The following is a 14,468-nucleotide window of genomic DNA, read 5'->3' on the forward strand; positions in this document are numbered from 1 at the left end:
GGCTCACGTGGCAGGTGCCATCCGCTGTCTTTTCAATATTGCATTCTTACGTTCATCTGACACCTGCAGAGCCCGTGCTCGGTCTGACTGAACTTTCCCCCAAGGAGAGGTTTTCCAGTGTTGGTTCTGAGTGTTATTTGAAAACCACTAAGGGAAGCGTAGTGAGAAGTGGGTGTGCTTCTCTTTGTACCTGCTGTGGAGATCAGCGCTTTACATTTTCTGTGTTTTACATATTCTGCTTTACACCAGTGAAAACTGAAAGTAACACCAACTGCAACAAGGCCATATAGAAGGTAAACAGAAACGCAACAATGGGATGAAGTTTTTACACAAAGCAGCAAAATGCCAGGTTGCAAATACGGCAATAGGGTTGCAAAGCCCTGTGAGCCATGTGAACAATTGTCGCTTTCTGTGCTATGGAACAAAGCAGCTTTACAAAGGGTGTCCGCAGCGTACGTTACATCACTGAAACTGGCTCTACGGAAATTTCTGTTGTTAAATTGCAAATTCAGCCTTGCTGCATGGCTGGTGGGGAGGGGACGAGACTACTTCTGTATGTGATGATGGTGAATGGGAAGAAACTACGTGATGCAGCCAAAAGAGCCCTTACCTATAACTTTTCTTCCCTTCAGGTGCCCCTGGTTGACAAAAGCCATCTCCCCAGCCATCCCAGTGTACAATGGGCTCGTGTTCTTGTTTGTACTGGCAAACTTCAGCATGGCAACTTTCATGGACCCTGGAGTTTTCCCACGAGGTAACAGAGAATGGGACTGTTGTGGGGGGGGGGGGCGGATTTGAAAACCCAAGCCAAAGGAGGGGTCAGGTATCCAAATACACTGTTTGCTGGCTAATCCCCTTTTTTCTGGTATTCCTTCTTATAGACTTTGTTTATTTATTTATTATGCCCAGCTGGCGGTAGAGGTGGGATGGTAGTGAAATGCTGGATACCCTCCATCTCTCTTCTGAGCTAGGAGGTGTCAGTTGTCCTTGCACTTGCTCAGACTGGCAGTTGAGGGCACAGGGTTGTGTAGAATGGTTCTCCTTGAGTAGCTCTCCTGACTGATGTGATTGCGATTGCCATCCCCTACGTCATGCTGGCACATTGGATTTAAGTCACTGTCTTCACAATTGGTAGCAGAGCATGGTGGAGGGGAGAGACTAAAGTTTCTGAAACAGCTTCATCAAAGCAGAGCTTCCAAAAAGCCTTAAAACAAATGCAAAAGCATTGAACGCTAAAAAAGATAATGATTAAGGCTTGCCTTATACTGTCTAAAAATGTGTACATTTAGAAAGATACGCCTGCTTAAATTAGTACTGATTCACAGCTGATTAAATAGGATAAAGATCGCTCAGCTTTTGTAATGGGAACCACAGTGCGCTCTCTCTCTTAACATATCCTAATGAGAGAATTATCACCTCATTTTATCCGTCTTCCAGTAATTATTCACATGCAGTTTGCAGCAGAGACTGCTCTAGGCAGTCTTGCTAAACCAATGGATCTGTGCTCTCTGCAAGCTGTGCTTTCTCACCTCTATTCACTGAATTCAATATCTATTTTGAATTGCTACCAGACAAGAACAAGGTACCTGTCCTGCTGGCTTCCCTGAATAGCAAGTGCCAGGTTTCTCCAGGTAGCAGGGTCTAATGATGAGCATCTGCCTGCCATTCCTTTCAGCCGAAGCTTTTGAACCCCTGATAAGGGTTGTAGCACTCCAGTTAAGGAAATAATTGTGTGTAAAGGCAAACTAAGGCAAAGGCAAGATTCAGTCATTTGTGCAAGATTAAGTGATGCAGTATTTAGGTGCTTAAAGGTACAAATAGGTGTTAGTGAGATTTTCAAAAGAGCTTAAGCACTTAGAGCTTTTAACGAGTCTCCTGGACTTTTTAGTTCCTCCATCTCAGCAGAGATAGCAGTGGTTAAACATGCTTTGGGTGTGAGGTTATAGAAAGCATCCATGCTCTTTGCCTTCGGTAGGAGGAGAGCTGGAATAAAGTTTTCAGTTTTGAAAATCTCAGTCTAGGAATCTAATATCTTTGTGCAACGTAGTTCCCTCAGACCAGAGCCTGCAGCCGGGCGCTCACCATGCCCTGAGCGATCAGTACTGAGTGTATTGTAAATTCATACCTTCCTTTGCGCTTCTCTAACTTCCTTTTGCAAACAAGTTCTTCATTTTGGACTTTGCATTTAAAGGAGAAACACACAGGAAGATCAAATAGAAACTTTGAAACTTTCTCATCATCTTCCCTCCCTTCCCGTCTCCCTTAACTCAAGGGAGTCAGGAGCAAAGCAGGAAGAGGAGGAGTTTCCTACAGCTCGCCTTTCTTCTGCCTCTGCATCTGTGGCCTTGGCCTTACATCTCTATGCTGTGCATGTGCTTGGTCTGGAAGAGGCTGGGAGCAAGGGGAGTGGGAAAAGGACAAGAAAAGGGATGGAAGTCATCCTGGAAGAAAGCGATGGAGTAGGAGTTGAGATGTGTGAAGGAAGCAAATTGATAAGCAAAAGAGAAGATGGAAAAGACTATAAATACTAGTGCTGGGAGGAAAGAGGAGCAGATGTTATTTCAGATCACAAGTGTGCATGTGAAAAAAAGCTATCACCACCCCACGCCGCCCCCAGAGCTGCCAGCGCAAGGAGTTCAAAAATTGTAGGAGTGATTTAAAATGAATATACAATAGATCTATTTGCTTTCTCTTATTGAAATTAGGTTTAGTCTTCTTGGTTTTCAAGCTTCTTAGCACATTTCTGATAGTTACAAATTGACTTCAAAACCAAAACAACAAATACGCAATGCAAAAGCTGAGATTCTAATGAAATCACATGATTCCTTTAAGGAAGCCACCAAAAATCTTAAGATATGTTATAAAACACGAGACTTGGCTGCCCTGTGTCAGTGGATCAGAGTATGAAAATCTGTGTAGTAAGATACATTCCTCTGCCAATGTATTCTTCTGCTCAGATCATTGAAAGCTGGAAATAAACATTTCTAGCTATATCGTATGAGCTTACAGGTTCTCTGGCAGATAGAACTTGGGCTGTGGGGGGAAGTAAACCCAGCTCACTCTCGTATTGTTGAAGAGGGCCTGAATCAAACTCCCAGATCCATTACTCATTTTTGAATCATTTTTTAATTTGTTGGCTCTCTGAATGTTTCTGGTATGAATCAGGATTGGCTCTGTGCAAGTGAGTTGCCAGTAATACACCAAAATGAATGAGAAGGAAAGGAAGGATTAAGTCACCGAAATTGGGGTTACCCTGACAAATCTGATTTACAGTCTGGGTGGATACTGGCAGTGTTCGTTGCTGGCTAATTATAGATACCAACTACAAACTGGCTTCCAGTATTTTTGATGTGAATCTATTTCATACAAACTCTTCAAGTGTGTGTCAATTCTGCAAGACTAATGTGTTTATATGCATGTAGGCATATACAACGTACAGACTTTTTGTCTGCAGTCAGTTTTTTTACAAGAGCCTAAATGGTTTGACTGTTCTAGTGTCTTGTTTTCATATGCCCCCATGTATGGGCTAGTTCATAGTAGTATTGAAGAACCCACGGATTGTATTTACAGAAGTGCCTAAGGGATTTAGAGTCTAGCTCTCACTAAGAGCCCCACTGACTAGTTCTGAAGGAAAATTATAGAGAATGGTGCCCGTACAGCACTCTGATTCCACACACAAATGTTAACCCGGAGAACACTCTTGCAAGGTAAATACTGTAGCTGAGCCAGATCCCAAGCTCATCTAAGTGAAGGGGGAAGCTCCCTCTGACGTCAGTGGAAATTGGATCATGATAACACATCTAGAGAAGATTTAATATAATGACAGTGATTGATGCCCCTCTGGGACAATATTATCAAATTCCACCTAATTTGGAGCCAGTCAACCAATGCCAGCTGCACTATAGTGTTTAACCAGGTGTTAAATAGATGTGAACTTCTTAGATTTTCTCTGTCAAAAGGAAAGAAATAAAGATCACAGGAATCTAGAATAAAAGATGGAACTTTCATGAACGTCATTCTCATTTTTTTCCTTTTCTTCCCAATATATATTTGTCTAGTATAGACTGGCTTTTATTTTGTGCATTTATTTTTAAATGGCCTCTTTTCTTAAACAGGGCAGCACTTAGCTGAGATGATAAACCATCTACCCTCCGCGTTGTCCCTAATACGATGACTGCGATATTGTCATCCTCATCTTACTAATGGCAAAGAGAGGCTAAATGACTAGCTCAAGGCCACAGAGTGAGAAAATTAGAATACAGGACTACCCGAGTCCCAGTCCTGTGCTCAGATCAGTAGACCATGCTGCCTTTGAGAGGTGTGATCTTCCCAGTTATGTACCGTTACTAAAGCAAGAGTGTTCTGGGTATGCTATGAAGAGGTGAGCACGGGATGTGCTATAAAAAAGTAAGCACTGACACAAGGACTTTTTACGGGCACACAAATTGCTTCAGAATGGTATCTCTCACTGTGGCATCAGACTCCCTGGAGCAACAGGTCTTGGGATGATTGTGGGCTGACGCTAGAGTGCTGAACAAATCATCATCACTTAGGGTCATCTGGGTTGATTTTTGGGGTTTGAGCTGGCACAACCTTCTTCTAACATTTGTCGATTTAATTTCTTTCACTTTATGTGCTGGTAGGCTAGCATTGAATTAATCCCAAATGCATGCAGCAGAACTTCTCACAACAAGGGCTTGGGTGATTTCCATTCCCTCTTTGGCTCTAGTCTGCAGCTCATCTTATTCATTCGGGTGGTAAATGCTGGCTAAGATAAGACTCAAAACACCTCTCTTTGTCCAGGGGCTGGTGAGTAAGGCTGCACGGCACTCCTATGGGAGGGGCTAAAATGAGCCCTGATCACTGAAGTGTTCTGCAGCCTGGACAACCTGTTCCGACAGTCCATCACTTCCACCACTCTCTTATTTCTCTGACAAGCCCAAGAACACGTGCAGTGCCGCTCTATCCAAGGCACTGACTGGATTAGCTCTTTTATCTTTACCCTCTGTTATTTCCACTAACTTCTAGTTTTGCATTGAGCAGCAGATGAAGATGAAGATAAAGACGACGACTTCCGTGCTCCACTTTACAAGAATGTGGAGATTAAAGGAATCCAAGTACGGATGAAATGGTGTGCCACCTGCCACTTCTACCGTCCTCCACGCTGCTCTCACTGCAGCGTCTGTGACAACTGTGTTGAGGTAACAGTTCTCTTGATTACATGATCTGTTGGCTTTGCCTCAGTGATGGGGTTGCACATACTACTGGAAACATGCAGTTGGGTGCTTCCCCCAGTATTTCAGTCCTTAGAAGTTCCCAGCTGTAGCCTTGTTGAAGGACTCCTACTAATTAGTACCATTTGAAACATAGCCCTCAGTTATGATGTGTGTTATATATGCAGTAATGTTCGATGTCAGCTTTGTTGCCAGTGTTAATTAGAATAAAAACTGATAATGCTGGCTATATCTTCCTTGAAGTAGCTAAGGGATTGTGAATGTAAAACAGGGGTGAATGGAAGAGTTGATGCAGAGGCAGCGTTCAGGAGAGCAGGAAATTCAGGGTGAACCATTGTAGCTTGTCATGTGTGAGCTTAGGGCTCATCATTTAATTTGGAACAAACTGGTGCCTGCATTAGTGGACAAGCAGAGAAGCTGGAATGGTGTGTGAGGTTTAGGAAAACCAAACTAGAATTCAGCACGTTGTTCTCCATTCAATGGAAGGACCCCATGTGTGTTTCAACACCCCAGCTCAGAGCATGAACTCGTTCATGTTTCTAATGTTGGTCGCTCTGAATTGTGGGACTTTCATGTTTCTTGATAGCCCTAGGGTCTTGGTGAGGCACACAGGATTTTTTAAAAAATAGCCCCCAAACAGTAAGATGTGCTTTTGGGCTATAAACATCTCTCAAACTTGTAAGTACAGAGTGCTGTATCCACAGCAGTGTATTGCCAGGGGGGATTTTTTATCGCTGAGCTAAAAATTCCACTTCTTAAGGATCATTTCTGCTGCAAGGTCTATTTTTTTCCCAATAGAAAGATGAAATCTTTAATATGTCTGAAATGTATTCAGCTGTGCCATTAAAATGAAAGGAATTACTAATCAGAAAGGGAAAAAATACCAGAGTCAGCTGGAATGCTGTATACACCATCCTTGTCCTAATCTTCTTTGCCATAAGCAAGGGAATAGTCCCAAAGAAAGCAGCACAGTTAGGTGTGAGAGAAAGGCTGCCTGGGTTTATCTTGTGTCAGTCATTTTCTCCTTCAGGGCAATATATATCTAAGTTATAATTACCTGGAAGCAGTGCTGTCCCTAGTAACCATCGATAAATAGGACAAGGCTGTCCTGTTGTGGAAGGCCTTAGAAGGATGCGGGATTTGAGAAAACGGAGAGTAAGGAGCTGCCAAGGTCCCTGGGTAGAGGAGAATAGCCACAGCTGCTCTTAAGTTGTGTCACACAATTTCTTTAGACTGCTGTGAATTGTTGAATAGAGCTGGGTTTTTTGTAGAAAACCTGAGTCGTATATTCCTAGTTTTAAAACATAAATGTTTTCACTAATTCTAGATCCTGAGGATTGTTTAGATGATGGTAAATTCTCAGTTGTCCCATGGAATTTCTTTCTTCTGCCCTCCCCAGTGGCTCAGCATGAAAACTCATTTTCAACAAATGAAGTTTTCTCAGGAAAAGATTGCTCAAAACTCACTGGTATGAACACTTGCAATTTCACGCCACCATAAGGCCTCCATTGGAGTCAGTTCTGCAGCAGAAATGAAAATGGGAGAAAATCCAAAAGTAACCTAAATAAAATAGCAGAACACAAGGTCACTCAGTCTGGCTCTCCAAAAGTTTTATTGATGGTTGGTCAGTTGGTTGTTCCTTACTATTGTGGTGGGCAAGTAGGAAGCTCTGCTTGTATAATTAAATTATGACTGCTGTGGAGGAATATAGGCAAAAAGCATTAATGACTTTGGAATCAATAAATCATGGTCTTAAACAGCATGCTTTATTGATTCTTGTGATGCTTATTTCCCACTCACCTGTCTATTCTAGAAGGGCTTGGAGACAGTGATAGGAGCAACTCTACTGGCTTTTCTGTGTGGAACCCATTCAGGGTTGTAATTCACATCATTTCACTTCCAGGCTAGAATGTGCGATAAAAATTCTTTTCCCAAATAGAAAAATTTTGAGCTAATTTGATAAAAATGAACAAACAACAAAAGCCGACAACACTTGCAGAAATAAAATCAGTTAAAACCTAAAGCCTGTGACCAGAGGGACCTAAAAATGAATCTGTGACAAAAGTAGTTAGATTTTTGTTTTCTTTACTGAAGTGTTTGCAGTGAGTATTTATATAGTTTCGTAATCCATTGATATTTTGGGCTGCATACAACCAGATTTGCATAATAGACATATGCTATGTCAGCATTTCAGATATAGCCTGCAATGGCTTTTATTAAATTGCCCCTGTCATTTTCTCATGTGCTTTGAGAAAGCTCTAATCCATTTTCTTGTATTTTGTAAATTTTTGGTAAATACATTGTGCAAAACTTAAAAATACAAAAACCCCTTTGTCACCATTGAGGAATGTTTAAAAATAGCATTACCACAAAACAAAGAATAAGTGATTCATTTGTTGATGTAATGAGGGTGTAATATCTGTTCTGAAGAGCAGAGACATAAGAAGGGTTTATTTCTTGCACCTGATCTTGTCTTCACGTCAAGAATAATCCCATTGAAGACAGTGGATTTACATGCTTATAAAACTGTGTAAAGGCACTTGAAAGGTGTCTGTGACTTGCCCTCATTATTAAATCTCCTGTTAAGGGAGATCTGACTTTATGAGGGACTTTGAACTTTCAGCTGAGACAAATAGTTAGGTTTGGGTTCATAACTGTTAATGAACTTGTGCAGAACTTTGCCTGTGTCTTATCCAGCTGTTGCTTTTCTTTGGGGACCTGCTTGGTAAAAAAGTATCTTTTGTGATGTCCATTGTTTAAAGTCGATTCGTTCAGCTAAGTATAAACACAGGAATGTGGGGCAGAGAATTCTGCAGCAGTATTGCATCTTCAAAACGTTCTAGGTTATAACAACTTCATTGTAATTGACTCCTCGTGCTAAGGATGATACAAAATTAGTGCTTCTGCTGCTAGCAGATAAATAGCTTGTCTTTTATTTTTTTATACCCTCTCTTTGAACCCTATAAACACTCAAGTACCTCTCCATCCATAGATACAGAGACCGCTTGGTCCTAAGAAGAGCCTTATAAAGACAGTCTAGCGTGTTGTAAAGCTGCAGAACTAGCCTGATGTAGTTTTACATGACGATGGTTCAGATTTATCTCTAAGACAATGTATTTCCTTTCACTGTTTGGATATTGTTCCCTATCTCTCCCTTTCTTTACAAGGATTTTGACCATCACTGTCCATGGGTCAACAATTGCATAGGACGGAGGAACTACCGCTATTTTTTTCTCTTCTTGCTGTCCTTAAGTACGCACATGGTTGGAGTATTCACCTTTGGGCTCATCTTCGTACTAAACCATATGGAAAAGCTGGGAGCAGCTCATACTACCATTACGTATCCTTCTTTTTGCTCTTTCAAGACTCAAGGTGGCCTTAAGAAAAATGTGAAAGAATGAATCTGAAGATTTGTCATCCTGGAACTGGTGGAGATCTACTCCTTTCCTGATCCCCCATTGCTCTTCCCCTGCTTAGTGCAGGTTTTCCTCCGTACCCATCTTACCTGTGTAACCATTGATTACCCCCAAAACTAGAGCTGACCTTTTGTCTGTCTCGGTCTTGGCCATGACAACCCAGCAGAAGGATATGCTGCCTCCCTGAATGTTACTTCCAATTAGGTGTGACTCTAAAGCACTGGGTACTATTTACTGTATTCCAAACTCTGTTGCTGTATTTTAAAGCAGAGTTTGCCCTGGAAGCAGTCCCCCTGCATGCTAGTGTAATACACAAACTGCTGGCTCTGAGGGGTGCTACCCCTCTTGCTAGATTAGCGCAGAATGATCTTTACAAGGTGGTTAGAGCCAGAATCAATGAGTTCACATTATTTTTTAACCATCTCAAGGATAAGGACCCAGGCTAGGAGCAGATGGACTTCACTTTGAGATAAAATTTAGTCAGACCTAATTAAAGGTGAGGGACGCCCTCCCTATTTCCCAGATTTTTTTTTTCTCCTTTTCCTCTCCCTCTCCTTCATAGCCTCTTTTTCCCTTCACTCATCCCAGTTTCTTTAACTCCTGGTTACAGAATGGCTGTCATGTGTGTGGCTGGGTTATTCTTTATTCCAGTCATTGGTCTCACTGGCTTCCATATTGTTCTAGTGGCCCGAGGGCGCACAACGAATGAACAGGTAAGAAGCAATCCTTTCTCTGTGTTTGTGGCTAAGATGTTGAGTTGGGAAGGAAAGTCAGCAAGTCAGCTTGGGTAAAGCGAAAAATGATCCAAATCTGAGCAGTAAGAGCTACTGCTCCAGCCACTGCTCCAGCTGCTGGGGCTTTTGTGAAGATCTAGGAAGATTGCCTAGTTTTTTAATTTCAGATTTTTTTCTTGAATGCACTACAAGCAAAGATTTCCCCCTTCTAACCACAAAGGATCATCCCAGGCTTATTTAAAAATCTACTTATGGCCTTGAAATAGGTTTTATGTGGTGAGTACCATCAACCCCAGAAGTTCAAACTCTGTAAGTCAGACTGAACAAGCCATGGGACTGAATGAAAGAAAGAAAGGAAAAGATTAAATCATGCTTTTGCCCTGTCTCCTGATATTTTGAACTCCCCCAGCTAACCCACACTGCACATAACGAGGTCTGAGCTAGCTCTTTGTCTCGCTTTCTTTGTCTCTCTCTTGTTCTCATGCGTATGTGCACACGCACACAGAGAGGCTACTGGACCTAACTTGTTTTGCTTCTCCAAACCAAGTGCCAACACGACATCTTGTGCCAAAAAGCCTGTAAAACTTTAGTTCCTCTGCAGTTACGCAAACATGTATAATCCACAGCCCCTATGTGGGCGATCCAGACCTATACGCATGTGCCTATCAATAGCATGATAGGGGTGACAGGCATCTAGTCATGGGCTCGATAGCATGCCCCTGCCATTCGTAAGGGGCAGCTCCGTTAGAAAGCTTGACACTGGGTGAGACAGCGTGCCAGTCAGCTGCACACAGCATTTTCAGCTTTCTTCCCAAGGCAAATTAATTGCGTGCATTCCAGTGCTTTACCCTTTCACAGCTCCAGCTCCAAAGTGCCCCTCACACATCTGGTTTTTTTCCCTTTTTTTTTCCACATCACACTTCTTTTTCACTTTTTTTCCAATGCATTTTACTGCTCTTCCATCTATGGGCGCTCTCTAGCTCCTGCTGAGCAGTGTGATCTTCTGGCTGTCCTGCAGGCTGGTGGCTGCTGTGCAGTCTGTAAGAGCTGAAGACAACTGTCGGAGGCCAGGCCTTCGTAAACTGGGAGGAGATTGTCTCCTGTCCCACAAGAGACAATAAAAACTTTTATCCAGAATAGTGTGGGAGGTTTACGTAAGCAAAGAATCTGAAGTCATCCTGAATTGGTGCCTAACATGGCCTTTGAACAAAGTAGGCTTACCATAGCTGTAGATCTTTAAATGCTTTTCTCTGTCCTGCTTGGAATCAGCTGCTCATCAATTTAAAATTGATTTTGGCCAAGTATTAGGTTTGATAGTGGTAACAGTAGTAGCATGAAACCCAGGGCATTTCGGTCTCATAGCCCAAATCATGGTCTGCCTTAGGCTTGTCTTTGTGCAGCGATGAAAACTGTCCATGAAAATTTTAGGCTGAAGAGAAAGGAAAAAAATAATTTTTAAAAAAAGCAAAATTTAACTACTTCTGTTTGTGGCTACACTAACATTTAGGAAGGCTGAGAATTTTGTATTTAACTTGATCGAAATAACTATTGGAAAATGCATCCTAGCTTGGTTTGGTTTCCTGAGCTACCAAACCACTTGAGATTAATTCATCTTCCCATGCCATTTTCTGAAAATTAAATAGAATCTGGTCTTAATTTCTGTTTAGTCATATGTACTGCCTGTCTGTAACTGGAGGATGCATGTTCCCAGCCTTCAGGTCCCTTTCAAAGGAAGCATATCTAAGTAATTAGAGCATCAGACCAGGAGTGATGGATATGAGATCTGCTCCTGGCTTTGCCACTGTTTTAAAACATTCACTTTTCTCCTGCCGTCTCAGTATTGATTCTCTTTTCTCACAGTTAGTTATCCCCTGTCAGCTTTCCAGTTACAAATATGCTCAACTACACTTGTCCTCTTTTCCCAGTACATTTTATAGGCCAGTGGTACCGACATTTTTGGTGTTGTACTGTAAATTTTTGGTATTTGTTCATTCTGGAGCCTGTAGGTTTTGAGCATTCATAGTAGGCAGACTGTGATTTGGGAATGCATAGTGGCTGAGTTTAGATGTTTGTGAGCTTTCTGAATGCCTCTGAAAGTCTTTTATGGAATCAAAATAACCCATAACCCAACATCTGCTCATATCCTGGTATTTTTACTTTCTGAATAGAGTAAATAAATATCCTTCCTTCTGAGACTGCTTTCTATCAGTGGATTTCAAACTACTTTAGAAACCAAATTGATATAATTAGTAATGTAATCTGTGAGTTAGAGAAATTTTATTTTCATATTGTGTTTGAGAAAATGGGCAGAGAGATATGAAGTGCTTTGCCAGCATCTGGCACAAGACAGCTTAAGCCCAGGATTGAATGCAGATGTGCCAAATGTCCCAGGCCCACGTTTTAGTCATCAGGTTACTCTTCAACACTCAGAACTCCCAACATTTCTCTTGGCCTTTTAAAGAGTTTTATGTTATATCAAAGAGGCCAGCATAATATATTGCAAAATCATTTAATCATCATTATTTTATGTGCAAGTAATTAAAGTATTTCTGGTACTCCGTAAACTTGTTGCTAGATCAGAACTATGAGTTGATTAAAATGCATTACTTGCAAACAGCAACAGTAATGCTTTTAATGGCAACCCTATTAATCTCTCTGGCTTTATTGGTATTTATCCCCATATGGTTACTTTCAAGTATCTGCCTGTAGAGTACAAACCCTTTGTAATGCTTATGAAGCTTTGAATGGATCCCACCAGTCTAATGAGGCTTGGCTTTTATTAAACTAGCTCATTTCCAAGCAAACATTGTAATCACCAGGGAGTTCCTGGCACCCTCCCGCGTAAGGCAGTGGTTTGTACTGATTGCTGCTAGGGATGGGATGCTGATAGAGAGGAAACACTGCTCTCATCCCACATTACGAACATCGAATTGACATTCCTGTTTGGAGGGGACTTGCCAAGGCAGAGGAGTGGAAGTGACAGGGGAATGAAAGGGACCAAAACAGGATGTCTGGCTGACAGCAGGCACGAATCTAATGCAGGCGCAGCACGGGGAGGTGAACCTGGCCACTCTGAAACCCAGTCACACTGAGCTCCCTGCCCTTTTGGGAGGGGATCCTTCGCTGGTGTGCCTCCTAGCTAGAAGCGGCTGATGGAGGCGGTGTTAGAGCCAGAGGGAGGAAGTGCAGCACTCAAAGAAAAACGATCTGTTTGGGAAGGACAGTAGGGTCAGGGCAAGGCATACTTGTTCTTGGCTTTCTGAGGGTGGGATGACGACTTTTATATAACCAGGGGTTATACAAACCAGAGGTCAACCAGAGGTTTGAGCACTGTCCTGCATATGTTTCCAGGTGACAGGTAAATTCCGTGGGGGAGTGAATCCTTTTACCCGAGGATGCTGCGGAAATGTGGAACACGTGCTCTGCAGCCCCTTGGCTCCCAGGTAGGAGAAATGCTCTCAAGGGGGAATGAGGGAGGTAGAGTGGTTGTTGGAACAGAGGAAGAAAATGTGCTTGGTTGGGCTCACAAGTTAAAGACCGCTGATGAAATAACAGGGAAGTAAAGCAAAACACTCCTGAAGGCAGAGCTCTGCGATAGCTGCTTCACTGTTGCATGTCTGTAACCTGTCCAAGCAGTTGCTTTCTTCATGTAATTCATAACCCTCATCCCAGAAATGTTTATTTGGAATGAGCATGTCAAATTATATCAAGAGCTGATACCCTTGTCTTCACCAACTTGTTTATCCAGTGGATTTCAGTAACAAGGTAAGTTTCTGTATGTTACCATATTCCCAACACGACTCTTTGCACCGTACAGTCAATGTCCAGGTATTCTAGTCTGCTGGAGAAAAGGAAGGAATCTAAAATCAGCCTTTCTCCTTGAGACTTAAATCTAATTTAAGGCTGCTGTGGTTTTCAATCTCACTGGCACTTTCATTATCATAAAACAGATTTTCAATGAGGTCTACATCATGGAGCTTGGGATTTTATTTATGGCTTTCTATTTTGGGGGAAATGGATTTATCGTTTCACATTTTGAAATCAGGATTTTAATGCAATAGATCAGGTGGAGTATAAATATCCTAGGTGGTGAGCTGTCCAGCCTGCAAACATGTTAATAATTGTACTACAAGAAGACTTACTTGAGCCTTTTCAGGGTATTGAGCAATTCCAGACCCTGACACTATTAGCTGCCTTTTTTTTTTTCCCTTTGCTATGCAACAAATAAGTCCTAAAAGACTGTTACGTGTGTTAAAGTGAAGACACTGGAATAGCTGCTTCTCAAACTTAACAAAACGTGAAAATCAGGTCAAGATACTTTAAGAGAGCCAGATATTAGAAGCTGGGAGACACTCCTGTTAAGAGGGGGGTGTGAGTACTATCATCATGGCTATTCTCAGACTTTCAGCCAGCAGAGTGTTTGTCTTTTGTGAAGACCTGTTCAAATTGTCCTGTATATTGAAAGTCACCAAGCCATCGCTCTTAGAATGTCCTATTCACTAGATAAAACAGAGGAAGCTTGTGTGTGTATTGATATTTATGCATTGTACAGCCACTGCCCAATTGTACTTACAGAATTCTAGTCCACTGGAAAGAAATTAGATAGCTGAAGTCAGCCATTTCCCTTTAGATTTGTTGCTTCCTATAGACCTGTCTGTTTCTTTTACCTCCATTTATTTGAACACTCTGGACATGCTACAGAAACAAGTCACCATGTGCTAAGCTAGAACTGACAGCACATCATCTTCTCCTTGCTAACTCTCCATGTGCTGGGTCTTATTCCCCCAGTCACCGTCTTCCACTGCAGGGAAGCTGTTTCATGTTAACTAGGTAAGATCTAGTAAATTGCTTCCATTGGTGGCAGGCCTCTCTTTCTCTCTTCATGGGAACTATGCTTTTGTCATCAGTGCTTCAAAAATTGCTTGGGTTTTTTAATGCATCCTCTCCTTTTGCCCACTAAAAAAACCATCGATCTTTTTATTGCTTTGTAATTATTACATCCATTGAAATAAATGGAGTTTCGTTACCTAGATCCTGACATATTCTTAAATCATACCCTGGAAGCAGGAAGATTTTCTTGTTTC

General features: G+C 41.9%; 1 protein-coding gene across 3 annotated transcripts in view; it reads left to right on the top strand.

The window, feature by feature from the left end:
- Positions 1-14,468, top strand: part of ZDHHC8 (zDHHC palmitoyltransferase 8) — a 118,842-nt gene that overhangs the window by 90,504 nt on the left and 13,870 nt on the right. For all 3 annotated transcript variants that reach the window (XR_014229621.1, XM_082325337.1, XM_082325338.1), the window contains 5 exons: positions 633-754; positions 5,044-5,201; positions 8,402-8,574; positions 9,261-9,363; positions 12,736-12,827. Coding sequence is in view for 2 of the 3 variants with exons in the window: in XM_082325337.1 (XP_082181463.1) it covers positions 633-754; positions 5,044-5,201; positions 8,402-8,574; positions 9,261-9,363; positions 12,736-12,827 (648 nt within the window). In the remaining variant the exon portion in view is untranslated. The remainder of the gene's footprint in view (positions 1-632; positions 755-5,043; positions 5,202-8,401; positions 8,575-9,260; positions 9,364-12,735; positions 12,828-14,468) is intronic.

The sequence above is a fragment of the Platalea leucorodia genome (genome assembly GCF_965183815.1).
Source record: "Platalea leucorodia genome assembly, chromosome: 12".
Classification (NCBI taxonomy): Eukaryota; Metazoa; Chordata; class Aves; order Pelecaniformes; family Threskiornithidae; genus Platalea; species Platalea leucorodia.